This window comes from Euleptes europaea, chromosome 9 (genome assembly GCF_029931775.1).
Source record: "Euleptes europaea isolate rEulEur1 chromosome 9, rEulEur1.hap1, whole genome shotgun sequence".
Taxonomy (NCBI): domain Eukaryota; kingdom Metazoa; phylum Chordata; class Lepidosauria; order Squamata; family Sphaerodactylidae; genus Euleptes; species Euleptes europaea.
The window spans coordinates 11,561,412-11,582,176 of NC_079320.1; the positions used below are offsets into that span (position 1 = coordinate 11,561,412).

General features: G+C 45.7%; 1 protein-coding gene across 1 annotated transcript in view; it reads right to left on the reverse strand.

Moving 5' to 3' along the window:
• Nucleotides 1–20,765, reverse strand: part of ANTXR2 (ANTXR cell adhesion molecule 2) — a 159,801-nt gene that overhangs the window by 92,142 nt on the left and 46,894 nt on the right. The window contains exons 8-10 of the mRNA XM_056855512.1: nucleotides 15,303–15,363; nucleotides 13,947–14,042; nucleotides 7,299–7,368 (exon numbers count right to left, since the gene is read on the reverse strand). Of these exons, the coding sequence (XP_056711490.1) occupies nucleotides 7,299–7,368; nucleotides 13,947–14,042; nucleotides 15,303–15,363 (227 nt within the window). The remainder of the gene's footprint in view (nucleotides 1–7,298; nucleotides 7,369–13,946; nucleotides 14,043–15,302; nucleotides 15,364–20,765) is intronic.

Consider the following 20,765-nt stretch of genomic DNA (forward strand, 5'->3'; position numbering starts at 1 on the left):
AAAAACAGAAGAACCTATTGGAATTATTTTATATTTCTGTACTTTGGGCCTTGCATTTTGTACGTATTGTATATATCTTCTTCATTGTCAACTAAGTATTCACTTTTCACCTTGCACTTTATTATAGTTATTGCATTGAAATTGTGTGCTGGTTTTGTTCTTTTGACAATACCCCACAGCACAGAGCCTTTTATTTTCTGGTTATACCCACTGGGGGTTTGGCAGCCCAACCATGCCCTCCCTCCACAATGTATAGCTGGCTGATGTGTAGCAGGACAAATGGGGGTCGGCAGCAAGGAGCCACGTGAGAGCCCCCTGGCTGAACCAATGATGGGTTCAGGGTGCTCTTCTCCCTCCCCTGCCGTCTGCCCGGCCACAATAATTGCTCCAGCTTAAGGCTGCGAGCAGCCCTTGGTTTTACAAAGTGCAAGAGACTGAGTCTCATGAATGCAAAATGTATTGATAAAAAAAATAAGTTAATGCAGGTCAAGTCTGCATAATTTAGGCAAGACGTACATGCAACCTGCTCTGAAAGAAAGAGCTCAGAGGAAGCAGGAAGCATTTGGGTCCCTGACTCTTTACATGCTGCTTTGTAATTGGCTGTGAGAGAAATCCAGCTTGTGTGTCCCGCGCTTTGCCTTATGCATGGGGATTTCAAGTGGGCTGAGCTCAGGGGAGATGGAAGAATTGGGTTAACAGAAAAATGGGAAGTCCTGGGATTTGTGAGGGCTGGCAGCAAGGTCATTCCTAACGGAGGGAAAACACATGCATAACTCCAAGGAACAACTGAGACAGACCGGAGGGGAACATGAGTGAAAGTACCCATGCATAAACAACAATAGGCAGTTGTATCACAGGCCATACACCCAGGCTCCCAGCTGTAAAGCAGCAGACAATGACCATTTATGCATGCGAGGTTTTGCCTTGGGTTTGCCACTCTCTAGATGCACATTTTTCCCATCCACATCCTCTAAACTCAAAAATAAGCCCCCGTGCAGAGTTTTGAGAATTCGGATGGGGATAACGTGCATCTAGAGAGCGGCAAACCCAAGGCAAAACCTCCCATGCATAAAAGGTCAATGTTTTTATACATCTCTATCATGAACTGGCGCCCTCCACAGAAACCCACAACTGGGGCTCCGGTCTAATGGAAGCGAGCGGTTTGCCAGCCGTACCAATTTATTTTAATCGTTTGGCTTGTTTCCCTTGTCAGCATGCTTGCCTTTACAAGCAGCGGACACCGTTTCTTGAATTCTTATCTCTTTCGCATGCCTATGAAATTCCTCGCTGCGTTAGGGGCCGTAAAAGCTGCTCGCCGATAAAGGCAAACTTTGTCTCTGCAATGTTGAAAATCCCACGGGGGTGGGGGGTGGGAAGAGGAGCAGCCTGCAGACCGTTGCTCCGCTTGCAGCTCGAGTTCGTTCCACTCGACTGGAATGACTGGGAGATCTCCAGCAACAGCACAAGCTTTGCCAAGGGAAAGCCAGAAGTTCAGCTCCATATATTTGCTTTCTGAGCTGTCAGTCTCCCAACGCGGCACATTGCTTATATCTAGGCCAAAAACAAAAAAAACCCCTCTTTGTCCTTTTCAAAAACCCTTTAAAAAAAAGATTCCTGAAGTCCAGCACACATTTTGAGCTCAACGGCTGCAGGATGACACCGTAACGTCAGCGCAAAACACAACTGGCCATCAGAGATTACTTTTCTACCAAAAACACCCGAAAGAACCGTTCAGCAATCGACTGCTTTGCAGTTTTGGGTGACTCGCCTGCCGTGGGCACCCTTCGCATTCCCAGCAGCTGCGGCCCAGTATGATAAAAATGCAGCATGTTCTGATCATTTGCTCCGATAAATATTCAGCACACTGCGCATGTTCATTTGGCCAGGTGCGCCACAGAGAATAATCTCAGAGTTGAAAAAGAGCAGAAACCAAACGTGAGGGATCTGTTGCATGGCTGGGTCATTTCAGAAGTCTGAATGCTCCCCCACACACACACACACACAAATACTCCCTATCTTTCCTTTAAAAAACAACACAATTATGTCATGGAAAAGGCATGCTTCGAATCTAGTTCCAGGCGCGTGTCTCTCTGAGATGTCTAAACCTCAAGGGGGCAACGATATAAATTAGAGGCTCAGCTGCATGGAAGTTTCACAAGAGTTGTGAAAAGGGATCTAACTAGAGTTGCCAACCTCCAGGTACTAGTTGGAGATCTCCTGCTATTGCAACTCATCTCCAGCCGATAGAGATCAGTTCCCCTGGAGAAAATGGCCACCTTTGGCAATTGGACTCTATGGTATTGAAGTCCCTCCCATCCCCAAACCCCACCCTCCTCAAGCTCTGCCCTCAAAACCTCCCGCCGGTGGTGAAGAGGGACCTGGCAACCCTAGATCTAACACTCTTCCAAACTGTCAGGCACCATATTGGTTTGATGCTGAGGATCCAATTAGCACGAGATACTGAATAAAAGCCTAACAGCATATTAGGCAAGATCCAGCCAGCTTTTCCCCTTAACCCTGCCCAATACCTTTCCTTATTGCAGCCTCCATCCCATCTGGAGGTCCCCTGAATCCCCAGCATAGCCTATTTCAGCGGTTAAAGGGGACCCCTTCCTTTTCCACCAGCAAAAAAGTGGGCTGGGACCAATCCACAGTACATGCATATGAAAGCAAACACCAACAGCTGAGAGGGGTGAAAAAGGAGAGGGGGCACTTAACCTGTTTCCTACCTTAGAAATGGAGGAGAAACAGTTCAGAGCCACCTTTTTCTCTCTCCTCCTCTCTGCCCATGCCTGCCCCTTGTCTGAGCGAGAGGCAGAGCATGGTCATTTATGCATGGGAGTTTCACCTGAAATTCGTTGCTCACTGGACCCACACTTTCCTGTTGGGACTCTATGCACCAGCAGTCTCCAAGCTCAGATCAAGTCCCTGCCTCTTTAAACGCTGCTTTGTAATTGGCTTACTTGTAGTGCTTACTGTGAGAGAAAATCCCCCCCAACCCAATTGCTGCATAAAAAAACATGTTAATAAAAACAACAACAACAAAAACCCAGAGCAATCTGAAAAGAGGTGGGGGGAGAAATCCAAGCTTCGGTTTTAAACAGCTTTTGTTCTGCTTAGAAAGAGCTTTTAGAAAGCAGGAAGCATTTGAATCCCTGCCTCTATACACGCTGCTTTGTAATCGGCTGTGAGAGAAACCAAGCTTGCATGCACCACACTTTGCCTTATGCATGGAGATTTCACCCGGGCTGAGCTCATGGAAGATGGAAGAGTCGGGTTAACAGAGGAACAGGAAGACCTCGACATTGTGAGGGCTGGCAGCAAGGTCATCTCTAATGGAGGGAAAACTCATGCATAACTCCAAGGAACAACTGAGACAGACCGGATGCAAATGTGAGTGAAAGTACCCATGCATAAATGACCTATGTCCTTCTCAGATGCCTTATAGCCCTTTTCAGAGAGCACAAATCAAACCGCCCATGCCCTCTGAAGGACTCGTGTCCTCTGGAGAGACCTAGGGTTTTTGGAACAGGGCAGAAGCCAAGGTGGCAGCCTCAGATGTGCCCAAGCATTTCTACCCAACTGCCCCTGCCACCCTCTGGGTTGTAATCCTGAGTCAATTGCATGAGTCAATTGCATGAATCATATCAAAGGGGACTTTCCAGCTAGAACTCAGAGGTGAGTAATTTCCCTCTCTTCTGTCTTTTTATGGTTTACCCTGCCATACATCTTACTCCTCCTGTATTCCAGTTTAACAAGAGTTTCTAAAATTATTTCCAGAACTGGAACATGTGCAGTTTATTGCAGTCTTCAGCTTCTTTAGGACATCTGCAGGTTTTTTCCCTCTTCCTTGTTATCAAACACGTTAATAAATACTACCAACTCCCCCCCCCCCCACACACACACACACAAAACCAGCCTTGATGTGATTGCATGCACATTTGCAGCAACAATCTTTTTTGTCCGGTAAAGGCGGGATATAAATTGTGTAAAATAATTAAATAGATAAATAACAGCCAGCCTGATGAAGCATTCCGGAAAACTCAAAGAAGATTAAATTAAAGGTATTGTATAGTGTTCACTTTTGGACTATAGAAGATGAAGAAGAAGAGTTGGTTTTTAAATGCTGACTTTCTCTACCTTTTAAAGAGAATCAAACTGGTTTACAGTCTCCTTCCATTCCTCTCCCTACAACAGACACCTTGTGAGGAAGATGGGGCTGAGAGAGTTCAGAGAGAACTGTGTCTAGCCCAAGGTCAGCCAGCTGCCTTTGTGTAGGAGTGGGGTAACTAACCCAGTTCACCAGATTAGAGTCCGCCACTCATGTGGAGGAGTGGGGAATCAAACCCAGTTCTCCACATTAGAGTCCACTGCTTTTAACCACTACACCACGCTGGCTCCCATGCACAAATTCAATAATCCATACATACAGTCTCACATCAAGATTAATATTTTGGTAATGTTGTATCTATGCTTACATGAGCATCAATAATGCAAGGGGGCTTGGGGGTAACCAAGCCGTGGAAAAGCTGCATATGCAGCACAGTAGAAACAAAAAATTAAAAACTGGGAATTGATCATTCCTAGCGCTTCTGTGCCACTTCAGAAAGGAGACCACGTAATTATGAAGATCCAGAGGGAGGGGGGAAATCATACAAAAGTTTGAGATGCTTCTCTGATGGAACTGTTCCTCTCCTCCACATGACCCTGACATTCATTTCATGCACCCTACAGCGTGGTGTAGTGGTTAAGAGTGCTGGTTTGGAGAGGTGGACTCCAATCTGGAGAACCGGGTTTGATTCCCCACTTCTCCACATGAGCGGCGGAGGCTAATCTGGTGAACTGGATTTGTTTCCCCACTCCTCCACAGGAAGCCAGCTGGGTGACCTTGGGCAAGTCACAGCTCTCTTAGAGCTCTCTCAGCCCACCTACCTCTCAGGGTGTCTGTTGTGGGGAGGGGAAGGATAGGTGTTTGTAAGCCAGTGGGAAAGAAAGTCGGCATATAAAAACCAACTTTTCTTCGTCTCCTTCTAACTGCCTATTTCAATTGCCACACCAGTTCGGCTTTCTGGGTGGATTTAAGGAGGGTAAAACATATTTCCCAAGCCAGCGTGTTGTAGTGGTTAAGAGAGGTGGTTTGAAGTGGTGACCTCTAATCTGAAGAACCAGGTTTGATTCCCCCAATCCTCCACATGAGCGGCAGATTCTAATCTAGTGAACCGGGTTGGTTTCCCCACCCCTACACACGAAGCCTGCCGGGTGACCTTGGTCTAGTCACAGTTATCTCTGAACATTCTCAGCCCCACCTACCTCATAGAGTGTCTGTTGTGGGGAAGGGAAGGGAAGGAGAGTGTAAGCCAGTTTGATTCTTCCTTAAGTGGTAAGAGAAAATCGTCATATAAAAACCAACTCTTCTTCTCCTCCTCCTTCTGCACAAGAATCTAAGCCTAAACTGAAGTGATTGCATAAGCCCAAGGCAGGGTTGAATGCGGAAGAAACGAAAGGAAGAATTAGCAGTGGACTCCACCAGCTCCATCTTCAGCCAGGGCCAGTGACACTAAGAATAAGGCTTGGCCAATGCTTTAGCCACAGTGCTGTTAGGATTCTGCCTTGAATATGGAACTGGTGCCTTGTTTTATCACTGCACATTGAGCAGTACTATATATCTTGATGCACAATTTTAATAATAGCTTGCAAGTGTCCGTGATAACCTCAGACATTTAACCACAAGCCCCAAGACAATCCAGAAGGCAGCATGTGCCCTATTTAAAAAAAAAAAAAAAAAAAAAACAGCTCATTTGAGTGAAACTTAAGAGAAGCCAAACCTTTCCAGCGTTAAATGAACTGGCTGAAGATCCATTCTGAAGGCACCGTTCAAATCTCTTCAGTCACACTTGACTATTTAAAGCTCATTTCTGATACGGTGAATTTCCCGGGAGAATTAACACAAAGGAAGTGGGCAGGGAGATCCAAGGGGGGGGGGCCCTAGGGCAGCTCAACTGCTCCTCTCCAGATCTAAGTCTGTCTCGAACACAGCTTCTGCAAATTTTGCAATCTAGTTGTTGCGCTGTTTATAGTGAGTCTTTATACTGGTTTTCTTAGTTGCATTTTTTTCTAATTTTTTTCTCAGCCTTGATTCTTATCAAGAAAAGCAAACTACAATTGAAGTAAATAAATAAAATTTACACTTCAGCAAATTAGCATTTTTCCCCAAGCTCCTAAGAGCAAAGGCACACCGTTTTTCGGAATAAAAGTACATGTCACTCTCACACCCCAAAATGTGTGCATTTACAGCCCATTCCTGAGGTTTGGGGCCGAATGGGCTTAGGAGACGGCATGATCCCTACGCCGGCGTCCATGCCACTTGCACTGTTTAAACTAGCATGGACGCCGGCATAGGGAAACATACACCGGGGGCCCTGGACTGCGGCGGTAGCGTGGCCCTTGGACGCCGTCTCAGCATCCTGCCGGCATTCCCCCAGCACAAGACCTCACCCCAGCACCCCAGGAGGTGTTCCCAGGGCGTTCTGGGGCAGAGCTGAAGCAACGGCGGTGCTGCGCCACCTTTTTGTTGGTGCAGCACCGCTGTTCCCCCCCACTTTCCTATTTTTTTTAATTTTTAAATAGCCCTTCCCCACTCCCACTGCCAAGGCAAAACCTCTCTGGAGGTGCCGCGGCAGCACCGCGACCACGCCGTCCCAGGCCGCTGCAGCTCTCAAGAATGGGCTGTTATTGTGCAAATCTACTCCACCCTCAGTGAATCACTGTTTCATCTAGATATTGTAGTTTCATCTTACCCGTCCCCTCAGCAGCTCAGGACAGCAAATACAGTTCCTTTTCCCTCCATTTTATCTTCACGAAAATCCTGGGAGGTAGCTCATGCTAACAGCGTATGCAGAGCCTAAGGTCCCACAGTGAGCTTCATGGCTAAGTGGGGATTTGAACCTGGGTCTCCTCATTTACAATCTGACACATTAACACCTGTACCACACAGGGCATCCTACAGTAACATACCACACACTCTTCTAAGCCTGTCTTTTAACTGTAGAAGGAGAGACTCATGCAAAGTGGCTTAGTAACACCAGAAGCAGACACACATACATCTCAGTGGGGATGGATAGGAAAATCGAATGGCTTGACCAGCGACTCATACAGACACACACCAGGCATCCTCCCTCTGGGAACTGATAGTTCAAGCTCGTGGGAGCTTTTATTTATGTAATTGCTCACAGCACTGCTTAGAGGTCTCCCATCGCACACTAACGTGGCCCAGCGTAGTCACTGGGTGAAATACTTACTCGCCAACTTCATATAGAACGGGTGCTGGACAGAGCATATAATTAGATTCCACCTTTATGGGCTTTTCATCTGAAAAACAAAGCATCACACAATCTTAATGCACTGCATTATTTAAGCAGATGAGAAGCTGAGCCTTGAAGACAACGGGGCTAAGATTGGGGATAATCCTTTTGCCCGCCGTTCTGAATCAGGGGGCTGTTCGGTACACTGCAGAAACAGGTTTGGGGGGTATGGCATTCAGCAAATTTCAACTTCTTTAAAAAAAATGTATTTCTAAGCCTGATAGAATGCAACAATAGAGTCGAAAGAGAGTGGGCACTGCCGGCTAAAAAATCTCAGCAGCCAGAGGGAGATCCCAGTCTTTCAGTAATTCAGTGCTCAAAAGTGGTACCTCGATTCTCTTTGCCCCTCCCGGAACCCAGCAGGAGCAGAACAAATCATGCAAATTAATTCAACATACGCTGGATTAATCCGTACAATGTAGCCAAGTCCATTCTTACTTGGGAAAGAATTTTAGTTGTTATTGTTTTTTTTCCAGAGCAGATTTTTTGGGTCATAAATGTTTGAATCCAAGCCTTACTTTCCCTTTCAAAGTCAAGCTCGTAGCCATTCATCTGTACATCATGGAAACCACAGGGGGCTTCCATGGAATCCTCCAGACGTTTGTCCAAATGTTCAGGGTGCTCCATCTTTCTGTTTTTACAAGACTCTCTGCTCCTCTTATAGACTTCCCCACCAATGGCCCAGTATGAAGTAAACCTTCTGGCTAGAATTGTCAACCTCCAGGTACTGGTACAAAAATGGACACTTCTGTGTATATAATAGTTAAACCAAAAATCACACAGAAAACCTATATTCCAAGCAATTTCAATATAATTCCAATATTACCATCATAATGCAAAAGTGCTTTGATATGACTTTTGCATTATGATGGTAATATCGGAATTATATTGAAATTGCTTGGAATATAGGTTTTCTGTGTGAATTTTGGTTTAACCTCCAGATACTAGCTGGAGACCTCCTGCTATTACAACTGATCTCCAGCCAATAGAGATCATTTCACCTGGGGAAAATGGTCGCTTTGGCAATTGGACTCTATGGCATTGAAGTCCCTCCCCTCCCCAAACCCTCCCCTCCCTCAGGCCCTCCCCAATTTACCTATGCATTGTATGAAGAAATACTTCCTTTTATCTGTTTTCAATCTCTCACCCTCCAGCTTCAGCAGATGACCCCTGTTCTAGTATTATGAGAGAGGGAGAAGAGCTTCTTCCTGTCCACTCTCTCCATACCATGCATAATTTTATAGGCCTCCATCATGTCTCCCCTTAACCGCCTTCTTTTCAAGCTAAACAGCCCTAAGTGTTTTACCCGCTCCTCAAAGGGCAGTTCCTCTAGTCCCAATCATTTTGTTTGCTCTTTTCTGCACCTTCTCAAGCTCTGCAGTCCTGGCAAATACTGACCCTCACTTTGAAACTGGCCTTGCTAGCAAATGACCAGCTAGCCGGGCTTTTCCATAGCCACAGAGAGGATACAGCATCCCAGACCTCTCAGCATCGCTTGCAAAAACAGCAAGGTTTATGCTGTTGCTACGCACTCCAACAGTGAAATCTTAAGCAGAGGATTTCTAAGTCTGTTGAAGTCAATGGACTCAGCCTTGTCTTAGGTGTCCTTCCTCCTCTGCAAACTCCACTATATTTCAGTAATTTAACAGTCCCGGATTTCTAAAGAGCCTTTATGCTTGCTTGTCTGAATGCCGAGCCTTCAGCAGTGCTAAATGGAAGGTGCGGCAATTTACCCTACTCAGAAAGACTCTGCTAGTGCAACATGAAGAAAATTGATGCGCTTTCTCACATGACGCTGGAGTGTCCCCATTTCAAACTCCAACGTGACCAATGGATTACTTCTATTTTAACACAACTACCTGTCACAGTAATAGGTGATAAAATAGTCCCCTTTTTGCTGGTGGAGAGAGAGATCCAAGTATAACAATGGCAGTGGCCCAAGCATCTCTCCACCATATTTTCCTTAAAGAAATAAGAAAAAACTCCCCATTAACTGCTCACGACCAGTGGGTCATGGGAGCTGGGAAGGAAAGGACTCAACCTTGTATTTCTGCTTAGGATAGCTCTGAAATCTCTTGGCAAATGTTAAATTCTTATAAACCCTAAAACAACTGTGCGATCCAGGCTGCAAAAGGGGGAAGCGGAGGCGGAGAGAGAGAACAGTTGGGGCACCAAAGCTCTGGAACGCTCAACCCAGGAACAGTCATATATGTGTCTCTATCGCTCTCTTCCACCGGTGGTGAAGATTTTTTTGTTTTGTTTGGCATTCCCCCACTAACTGTTACTGGCCCTTCTCCACCAGCTGGTGAAGACTTTTTGTTTCATTTGGCATTCCTCAAGTGACCCCTCCTTCTTGACCAATGTTTTAACTGCTGTTTTTATGTCTTTGTATGTATTTTAGATCTGTTGTGAATTCGTTTTAATGATGTGGTTTTTGTTTGGGGGGGTTGATTTTAATAGTTTTTAAAATGTGATTTTATCACGTATGTTTTAAATTTTTAGCCACTTTGGTAGCTAACTTAGATACCTAGTGTGTGCCTGGAAGAAAAAGGATTTAGCCTCCTCCAATGGAGGGAGGGCCCTAAGAAGAAGATGAAGAAGAAGAGTTAGTTTTTATATGCCAACTTTCTCCACTACTTAAGGAAGAATCAAACCGGCTTACAATCACCTTCCCTTCCCCTCCCCACAACAGACACCCTGTGAGGCAGGTGGGGCTGAGAGAGCTCTAAGAGAGCTGTGACTAGCCCAAGGTCACCCAGCTGGCTTCATGTGTAGGAGTGGGGAAACCGAACCGGTTCACCAGATTAGCCTCCGCCGCTCGTGTGGAGGAGTGGGGAAACAAATCCAGTTCACCACATTAGCGTCTGCTGCTCATGTGGAGGAGTGGGGAATCAAACCCAGTTCTCCAGATCAGAGTCCATTGCTCCAAACCACCGCTCTTAACCACTACACCACACTGGCTCTTAGGCTGGAGGAAAGCGTCAAACTTTGGCAAGCATACAACCCAGGGATTTTCTCATTCATACCTCATTTAACAGTGAAATCCCATGCAGAGTAATCTAAATCAATCGATATCAATGCTCTTGAACTTGAATACCCCTGGACAAGGTTGCACTGCAAATCTCGTAACCACTCCAATATACCAGTTCACATACCATTGCAAAAATAATAAGCGAGAGGAAGATTACTTTTTTAAATTACTAATTCCTTCTAGAGCTTCTCCAGTAACCTGGTGCTATACAGACATCCAAATAAGGACACAGGCCCTATCCTCAAGATAATGGTGTACAAAACTAGACATACAAGGAAAGAGGTATGCAGAGATAATGCAGAGGAGGCTGACCAGTTTGAGAAGACGCAGAGGTACATTTTGAGCAGGCCTTTAAATCCAGCTGGGGACTGGAAGATCTTAAGAACGAGAGAAGAGCCCCGCTGGATCAGACCAGGGGTCCATCTAGTCCAGCATCCCCTCTCACACAGTGGCCAACCAGTTCCTCTGGAGGTCCAGCAAACAGCACGTAGAGGCTAAGGCCTTCCCCTGATGTTGCCTCCTGACACTGGCATTGAGAGGTTTACTGCCTCTGAATGGGGAGGTTTGTTTGTTTATATTTCCAAAATTCATATCTCACCTTTCTGCCCTTACAAGGGCTGCCAAGGCAGCTAACAATTTAAAACATTCAAGATAAAATTGTATTATAAAACCATTAAAATCAACCCCCCCTCACAAACATACATCATTAAAACAATTTTAAAAGAGTTTAAAAAAACTGTTAAAATACCTACAAAACATTAAAATGTTGGTTAGGAAGGAGGGATGATTGAAGGAATGCCAGATGAAACAAAGAAGTCTTCACCTGATGGCAGAAGACAGCAACAGAAAGGGACAGATGAATCTCTCTGGGGAGAGAGTTCCAGAGCTTTGGTGCCATGACCAAGAAGGCCCTCTCCCGGGTTGCAACCTGCCTGATCTCAGAAGCCAGGGATACCCAAAGCAGGGCCTTCAAAAATGACCGTAATGGTGGGGCAGGTTCATAAGGGATTAGGCGGTCCTTCAAGTATGTTGGTCCCAAACCATATAGGGAAGGGGTGTCAAACATAAGGTCTGTGGGACGGATCCAGCCCCTTGAGAGCTCTTATCCATCCCGCGAAGCAGCCGAGAAAGCCACCATCACCACCCACTCTCAATCTGGGCTAGTGAGCCCAGCCCAACCAAGTGACATTTAGGTCATATCCGGCCCTCATAACAATTGAGTTCGACAGCCCTGATACAGGGTTTTGAAGGTAAAAACCAGCACCTTGAATTGTGCTGGAAGCCAGTGAAGACAGGCCAAACCTGGAAACCAATTGGAAGCCAGTGACAAATAAACAAATAAATTTTATTTGTGGCTAGTATGCGAGATAAAACAGGTAAAACAGAAACTGACCATACAGAGTAGATGTTTACATTTCCACAGATTAAGGATGTACATTAAGGCGACGTAGCTTCATTGCCACGGCACAATATTTTGCAGCCCGGGTGGTGATTGGTGAGCTGTCTCCCAGCAGAAACCTTTGGGTCCATTCATCCTCATCCCCAGAGCCCATTTCCCTAATCAAAGGGTCAATAATATTGAAGCGGGCTGACTTGTTAGAGGGGACATCTAAAAAATACATGCTCAATGGTTTCCAGCTCCCCTGTGTTACACGGGCAAAGTCTCTCCACCCTGGGGATCTTCTTAAATCTCCCTTCTAATATGGCAGATGCACATCTGGCCAGTGTATAGGCCCTCCTATGTGTGTTCCTTTCCAGGGAGTATAAATATGTAGCTGGTGCTAGAATATACCTGCAATGTTAAGGTGCTATAAAGGCAGGGGATCTCAAGAGATCCGTGACGCTCAGTATCTTTGACTCTTTCATTTATAGTCTATCTTGGTCCATACCCATTTGCAAAAGTGCTGACGGAGCCAGTGAAGATAGGCCAAAACTGGCGTGATATGGTCCTATGACCCTTTAGTCACCCTGGCTATCGCCCCCATAGACCTCTCCTCCACGAATCTGTGTAATCCCCTTTTAAAGCTGTCTTCCCTAAATCTTCCCTCCCAGCAGCCCTCGGTCCTTTGGCACAGATAAGAGGCTAGAGCATCCTTCCGCTCACGCTATAAAACATCCCCAGCTCTCTCTCCACTGGGCCACCACGGCTCTCACGTGGCTTAGTCACCATTTCTGGCTGCCTCCCTCTTTGAATGAAAAAAAAACAACAACACCCAGTTTTCTAACGGCTATAAGATGGAAATCAACAGGCCCACGAAGTGCGAACGTTTCCTTTTGAGAGTAAGTACATTTTGCACCAACTGCTAGCTCCAGATCTGCTGCTAGCAGTAACAGAGTGGGTTATCGTACGTCCATATGCTTTTGTCTTAAATGCTCTCATTTTTAGAGAGGGGCGAGGGAGGGGAGGTTGGTCTTCTGCTGTTGTCTTTGGCAGGTTTCCGTTCCACCATTTGGCAAGAGTTTTTTTCCCCCTTCAAAATGTTAAGGTGGGGGGGGGGGAGGAATAACCCAGCCAAATGCAATACCCACACAGATAAAAACAGCCCCCTGCAGCACAATACACAGGCCATAAATCATCAGACCGATCGGTCACAGAGTCTTCAACCTGCAATCAGCTTGGTGGACTCTAATCTGGAGAACTGGGTTGGTTTCCCCACTCCTATACATGAAGCCTGCTGAATGACCTTGGGCTAGTCACAGAGCTCTCGGAGCTTTCAGCCCCACCTACCTCACAAGCTGTCTGTTGTGGTGAGAGAAAAAGAAGGAGATTGTAAGCTGGTTTGATTCTCCTTAAAAGGTAGAGAAAATCGGCATATAAAAACCAACTCTTCTTCTTCAATAATTTTGTACACAGTAATGAAAGTGGGCTGGGGGGATTCAAACCCTTAAGTGGCAGGGTTGGTAGAAGTGACTGCTTCACGGTGTCACAAATGTGACCATGTCCTTGGTATCAGGGATAGGAAAAGTCTACCTGTGGAAGACGAAGAAGAAGAAGACCAAGAAGACAAAGAAGACGATGAAGATGATGAAGACGAAGAAGAGAACATACATGGAAGGGTGGAGGAGGGAGTTGCCTTTGCTGTTCTTTTGCTCTGAGTACCACGCTTTCCCCAGATGCATGGAAAGGACAATGGGGCCAGGAGCAAGACAGAAGGGTGTGAATGCACCAACTTCACAACTGCACTACGTAACAGTCCACTGGATTTATAAGAACATAAGAAAGGCCATGCTGGATCAGACCAAGGCCCATCAAGTCCAGCAGTCTGTTCACACAGTGGCCAAACAGGTGCCTCTAGGAAGCCCACAAACAAGACTGACTGTAACAGCAGCATCCTGCCTGTGTTCCACAGCACCTAATATAATAGGCTTGCTCCTCTGATCCTGAAGAGAATAGGTATGCATCATGATTAGTAGCCATTTTGACTAGTAGCCATGGGTAGCCCTCTCCTTTATGAACATGTTCGCTCCCCTCTTAAAGCCTTCCAAGTTGGCCGCCATCCCCACATCCTGGGGCAGGGAGTTCCACAGTTTTACTATTTATCACAGAGACTTACTCCGTATGGTTTCGTTCACAAAGTAACTGCAGATGACACTGTCTTGCGTCCTGCCCAGCGTGAAGCCGCTTCCTCTGAGAACAACCTGGAACGCCTCTGGAAAGTGCAAAGACAGAGGTCAGTTTGTAATCTCTCAAACCAATTAGGATACCAGGGGAGTCTGCCTGGCTCATCACTCCTGGGAAATAATGAAGAGGCCGAGACATGCAAAAGATCCATACTCAGAAATCAACTGTTAAAATATATTCTTGCATATATTATGATTTCTTCAAATCTTCTGCGGCAATATTAAAATTCATGCATTGCACGAAATCAATGCCAAATCTCAAATCAGTCATGAAACACACTAGGTGCCAAAATATAGTCGAAGGCTTTCATGGTCAGAGTTCATTGGTTCTCGTAGGTTATCCGGGCTGTGTAACCGTGGTCTTGGTATTTTCTTTCCTGACGTTTCGCCAGCAGCTGTGGCCGGCATCTTCAGAGGAGTAACAGTGTCCTTCAGTGTTACTCCTCTGAAGATGCCGGCCACAGCTGCTGGCGAAACGTCAGGAAAGAAAATACCAAGACCACGGTTACACAGCCCGGATAACCTACGAGAATCACTAGGTTCCCTTAGAAAAGTTACCAATAACTAGCCTGACTTACATCACAAGAACTGATGTCAGGGTATGGACATAATTCTGGGCTCCTTGTCAAAAAAGTGAAAATCGACCATATGGTTTGAATTTGCAATGCATACCTTGGCATAATAGTAGGGCTTGTCAAATCCAAAGTAACAGGTTGCCACGGTGCTTAGAAATTTCATGGGGGGGCCTAGTATTTTCAGCAGTGATTTTAAGTGTAGTGTCTCTTGGCAATTCTCAGTGGAAATACCAAGGGTAGGATCTGGACAGTTTTTCCCCTGGTGTAAGGGGGAGTCTCCTTTGACCACCAAAAAGGCTATGTTTGGGGTCATGAAGACCTGCATAGATTAAAAAACAAAAACATTTGGAACAGAGGCTGCAATAAGGAAGGGAATTGGCCAAGACTGAGCTAAAAAGCAGGCTGGAACGGACCCAAACGTATTTATAATTTCGAATCAGAATGCTTTGTTGTGCAACATAAAAATAAATGTGTGTAAAAGTTCTTCTCATTGCCTGTTTTTATATAAACTTAACTTTAATTCAGTGGTGGCAGATGAATGCATTTCGTAACCAGTTGCTCAAGGCCTAGCATAAAGGAAGAGGAAGAGAAGCACGTTTAATTCACATCTTCCTACTCAGCACATGGAATTCTGAATTCTGAATTACTCATTTGACCCAAGAGAGAAAGTTTTCATTAATATCTGCATATTGTTTTCCAATCCTAGTAACTCACCTCCTACACAAACACTTGAGGGCTCCAGATTCAAAATCTCTGTGCACGATTGCTTCAGTATCTGTGTGAGGGGGAATAGGCAGAAATGTATGAAAATATCATGAGATTTATCAAGGCAAACATACTCATGCAGCTGCTGATGGTTACCAGTCTAGCAAGTCACCATAAACAGCAGGCCTGGGTAGAGTTTTCTAGAAAAGCCCCATCTTGCAAAAAGTCACTATGTATAGATTATCGTGCCTGGAAGCCAACTCAGATTTCAAACTGTGGTTTTGCCCTGGATGACCTCCTTAGGTTTATTTCCCATGATTCAGAATGAACGTATTGCTCAACTGTAGCTCACAAACCCCTTCCCAAGACCCAAGACCTCCGACATAATTGCCCAGCGATCTTCAGCACATGAAGCTGAATTCTATTGAGTCAGACGATTGGTCTATCCAGCTCAGTCTTGTCTTTTTTGACAGGCAGGGTCTCCAGGGTCTCCACCAGAGGCCTTTCCCAGTCCTTTTTAACTGGAGATGCTGGGACCTTCTGCATGCAAAGCAAGGCATGTACATTGACGATGCTATATAGAGAACCACAATGTCTTAAAGACAGCAATTCTGAAAAATCACATTTCAATAACTGAATTGTGGGGGACCTTTCACGGGTCTCCTCTTGTGCATGTAAAAAAAGCCAGCTGCCCACACAGAAAAGCCAGCTGCCCACACATTCTCTCAGCATTCTGTCACACTATAGAGCAACCAAGCACCCATATGAAGAAGAAGAAGAGGAATTGGTTTTTATATGCTGACTTTCTTCATCACTTAAGGAAGAATCAAACCGGCTTACAATCACCTTCCCTTCCCCTCCCCACAACAGACACCCTGTGAGGTAGGTGGGGCTGAGAGAGCCCTAAGAGAACTGTGACTAGCCCAAGGTCACCCAGCTGGCTTCATGTGGAGGAGTGGGGAAACCAACCCGGTTCTCCAGATTAGAGACCACCGCTCCAAACCACCGCTCTTAATCACTATATCACGCTGGCTCTCTCCACGATGGGGAAACCAACCCGAATCACCAGATTAGCGTCCGCTGCTCATGTGGAGGACTGGGGAATCAAACCCAGTTCTCCAGATTACAGTCCGCTGCTGTAAACCACAGCACCACGCTGGCAGACAAAGAGGCAGCTGTTTTAGCAGCTGTAGGGGCCACCAGGGATAGGAAACACATTTAACTCACTTGTGCCCTTGAATTCCTTTTGCCCCTATAAGTGACCACTTGCAATTCACTCTGATACTGGAGAGAACATCAGATCATAAAAAAGCCACGCTGGATCAGACCAAAGTCCATCAAATTCAGCAGTTTGTTCACACAGTGGCCAACCAGGGGCCTCTAGGAAGTCCACAAACAAGACAACTGCAGCAGCATTATCCTCCCTGCGTTCCACAGCACCCAATATAATAGGCATGCTCCTCTGATCCTGGAGAGAATAGATTTTAATCATGACTAGTATTCATTTTTACTAGTAGCCATGAATAGCCCTCTCCTCCATGACCATGACCACTCCCCTCTTAAAGCCTTTCAAGTTGGAAGGCTCTTTTGCTCTGTTCCACTGCTACTGACTACATGTGAATTCAAACCGGTGGATGACCATCCTAGTTTGGTCCTAAACAAAGTCTGGACCTCCAGAATAAGAGGTTTGGAATGACCAGATTAAAGGACAGACTGTTGTCTGAAACCACATCCCATTCATTTGTCAGATGGGGGGGGGGGGAACTCAGCAAGTTAAAAAAAAAAAAAACCTCACAGAAGTAATGCTAAAACAATTACTATATAAGGACACTCCAGGACAGCAAAGCAGAGCTCTTAAGGCAGATCATAAATCTAAGCCCGACTGTAAACTTCCTTGGCAAAACAGACCTCAGAGACCAAAGAGGTGATGTCATTTCTTTTATTTCCGGCGCCTTCTTTGTCTCTGCACATGCAGGCATTGCTTCCGAAAAGGTTTCTGGATGTCCAACGACACCCCAAGAATACCTTGCACAAGTAAGCGTCTTTAGGCTAAAAAGACACTCACAACCCAATCGTGCTTTATGAATCAAAAGGTTTGGTGTAATGCAGAGGTGGCCAGATCTGGCCCTTTGAGAGCTCTTATCCGGCCACTAGCTAGCCGAAGAAGCCCCTGCCCTCCGTCCCGAGCTATCAATGATCAAAGAAGTTAAATTTAAAAAAAATACTGTAAGAGTGTTATTGTGTTAAGCATGCATTTTAAGTAAAAAATAAAGTACAAAATCACATCATTAATTGACTATGCCTGTGTCTTCTATAAAGTTTGTATCTCCGGTACCTGGAATTAAATTTTATGGTGGATGGGTCCCCAAGGGTTGGGTGGGATGAAAAAATATATAAATAATGAAAATATATAATTTATTAGAAGCACTATTAAATTTTATGGTCAAGAAAAAAAATCAACATCCAAGGCCAAGGTTATACAATGTAAAGGTTATATCAATTCAAAATATGTATATATTTATTACAAGCTACAATCAATAACTAAATATAAGGTCCTGCAATAGCCTGCCAAACCAACATGTTCATGTCAACATACAACACAAATAGACATAAAATCACAGATTTAGACTGTGACCAAATTAAATTTTATGGTACACATGGTTCGGCCCGACAAAGTGACATTTATGTCATATCCGGCCCTCGTAACAACTGAGTTTGACACCCCTGGTGTAACGGACCCAGTCTGAATGTGGGTCAGAAAGAGTGGGGTTCATATCCCTGCTGAGTAATAAGAGTTTATTGGTTGATTTCAGGTGAGTCGCTGGAGGAACTTAACTAAGTCTGACAAATCTGAGATTAGGCTTGGAGGATTTCTAGACCCAGAAGCTGTATACCACAAAAAATCAATCTACTTTGATCTGAAAATCACAACTTTAGCCCTATCCTCCATGAACATGCCCACTCAAAAGAACATAAGAAAAGCCATGCTGGATCAGACCAAGGCCCATCAAGTCCACCAGCCTGTTCACACAGTGGCCAACCAGGGACCTCTAGGAAGCCACAAACAAGACGACTGCAGCACCACCATCCTGCCTGTGTTCCAAAGCACCTAATAGGCATGCTCCTCTGACCTGGAGAGAATAGGGATGCATCATGACTAGTATCCGTTTTTACTGACTTGGGCCATTCACCCATCAAGCCCAGTAACGTGTATTGAATCCCAGCCACTCCTGTCCAAGGTAGAGCAGCTCTCCCATAATAACAGATATTCTTTGTAACTGGCAAAGGCCGGGATTGAACCAGGGACTTTACATACAAATCCCATGGATCACAACAGAGCTGAGGCCTCTCCAATTTTTTCTCTTCCCCTCTGTAAGAGCTGTTTTTAATCTCATTACCCCACAGTACAGCCTCCTAATTCATAACAGGCAGACTCTTAAAACTCTTCCCAGTTTGGGGGAATGATAGAACCACTGTCCTGTGGAAGAGCAGTTTTGTTCCTTCAGGGACCTTGGAGAGCCAACGCAAAATCACTAGCTGAACAATTACTTAAAAGCAGCTACAAGGCCTAGCAACTACTTCAGCTTGCAAAGTTTGGCAAGTTCTCACTCTTAACCACATACTTGTGTCAGTCATTTTTAGTGGTTAAGAGCGGTGGTTTGGAGCGGTGGACTAATCTGGAGAACTGGGTTTGATTCCCCACTCCTCCACATGAGCAGCGGACGCTAATCTGGTGAATCGGGTTGGTTTTCCCACTCCTACACACGCAGCCTGCTGGGTGACCTTGGGCTAGTCACAGTTCTCTCTGAACTCTCTCAGCCCCACCTACCTCACAGGGTGTCTGTTGTGGGGAGGGGGAGGGAAGGTGATTGTAAGCCGGTTTGATTCTTCCTTAAGTGGTGGAGAATGACCCTAACTAATACTAATATTAATAGTAGCATGCTGCTGCTATCTCTCTCACACACACCCATACAGGATACTTTTGTCTGTGAGATCCAGATGGGGCTTTACTTCTAAAAGCTTTTATATAAGGGTCAGCCTTGGGAAAAGCCTGGCAACAGGGCTGTTTGAATGCATTCCTGATTTGTAACCAGGGAGGGGTGGCGAGGGGGAAACAGAATGAAAAGAACGTATCCAGGATGAGTGACTTTTTTGATCAGCGCAGACCGTCTATTTGCAATTAACAAAATATGCTAAGTGTCAATTCATTTCACAGCATCATTTGATTTCGCTTAGCCCTAGCATGCAGTTCAAACGCTTTTGGCAGCAGCCAGTATCATAAATCATAACTCTCCCAGCATCTGTTCCTCCCACAAAACGGCATGCAGGGTTCAGGATTCTGGGCAGGCCTTCCGAACAGCTGTATCTGGGCCTGCCCTCCCACAACCACATGCTTCTTTCCACCCATATTCAGATTAATTTAATGCAATGCAAACCTTAAGTGCTATAGGGCCCTTCCACCGCCCGTTTTCTCATTTTCAAACAGAAGGGAGGAGAAGGGAGAAGGAGAAGAAGCAGAAGCAGAGCTGGTTTTTATATGCCGACTTTCTCTACCACTTAAGGCAGAATCAAACCGGCTTACATTCACCTTCTCCTCCCCTCCCCACAACAGACACCCTGGGAGGTAGGTGGGGCTGAGAGAGTGTGACTAGCCCAAGGTCACCCAGCTGGCTTCATGTGGAGGAGTGGGGAAACAAATCCACTTCACCAGATTAGCCTCTGCTGCTCATGTGGAGGAGTAGGGAATCAAACCCGGTTCTCCAGATCAGACAGACTCCACTGCTCCAAACCACCGCTCTTAACCACCACACCACGCTGGCTCTCAGTTGCTTACAGTCAGAAGGAAAACTCTTTAAAAGTGTTTGAAGAACATGTGGAATGCTTGGAATACCTCTGGAAGCTACAGAGCCCACAAGTTTTCTAGTGGGTGTTGTTGGCCACAGGCGATTCCCTAATGTGCCCCACATCTGTCTTCCTTATTAGCAGAAAAACAGAAGCTCTCACTCAATGGGTTGAAGCAGCAGCAACAGCAGCTGGGTCAGCAGGAAGCTTGGGGGGGCACACCTGAGTCATCTTTGTTCCCACCTCAAGCCCCCTTGCCGCCATGAAGGAAGAGGACCCAAGAGAAAGGAGCCAGCCAACAGGAACCATTATTTCCATTGCATATTATTGCAGATTAGAACTGGAAACTGCTCTTGGAGCCAATCTGGCTGAAAAGCAGGGTCTAAATCAGTGGTTTCCAAAGTGGGCAGTACCACCCTCTGGGGTGCGGTGGGATTACCTAGGGGGGCACTAAGAAACAAGGGGGCAGCAGGAGGCGCTAGAGGTGGGCCCCTTCAACTGTGTTGTTGGATAGGGTAGAGGGTGCTGGGGTTGAGTTTGTGGGACCAAGTGAGCAGTGGCCCAAAAGGTTTGGGAACCACTGGTCTAAATGCAATACCCAAACACCATTTTCAGCTGTTCAGGACTGCA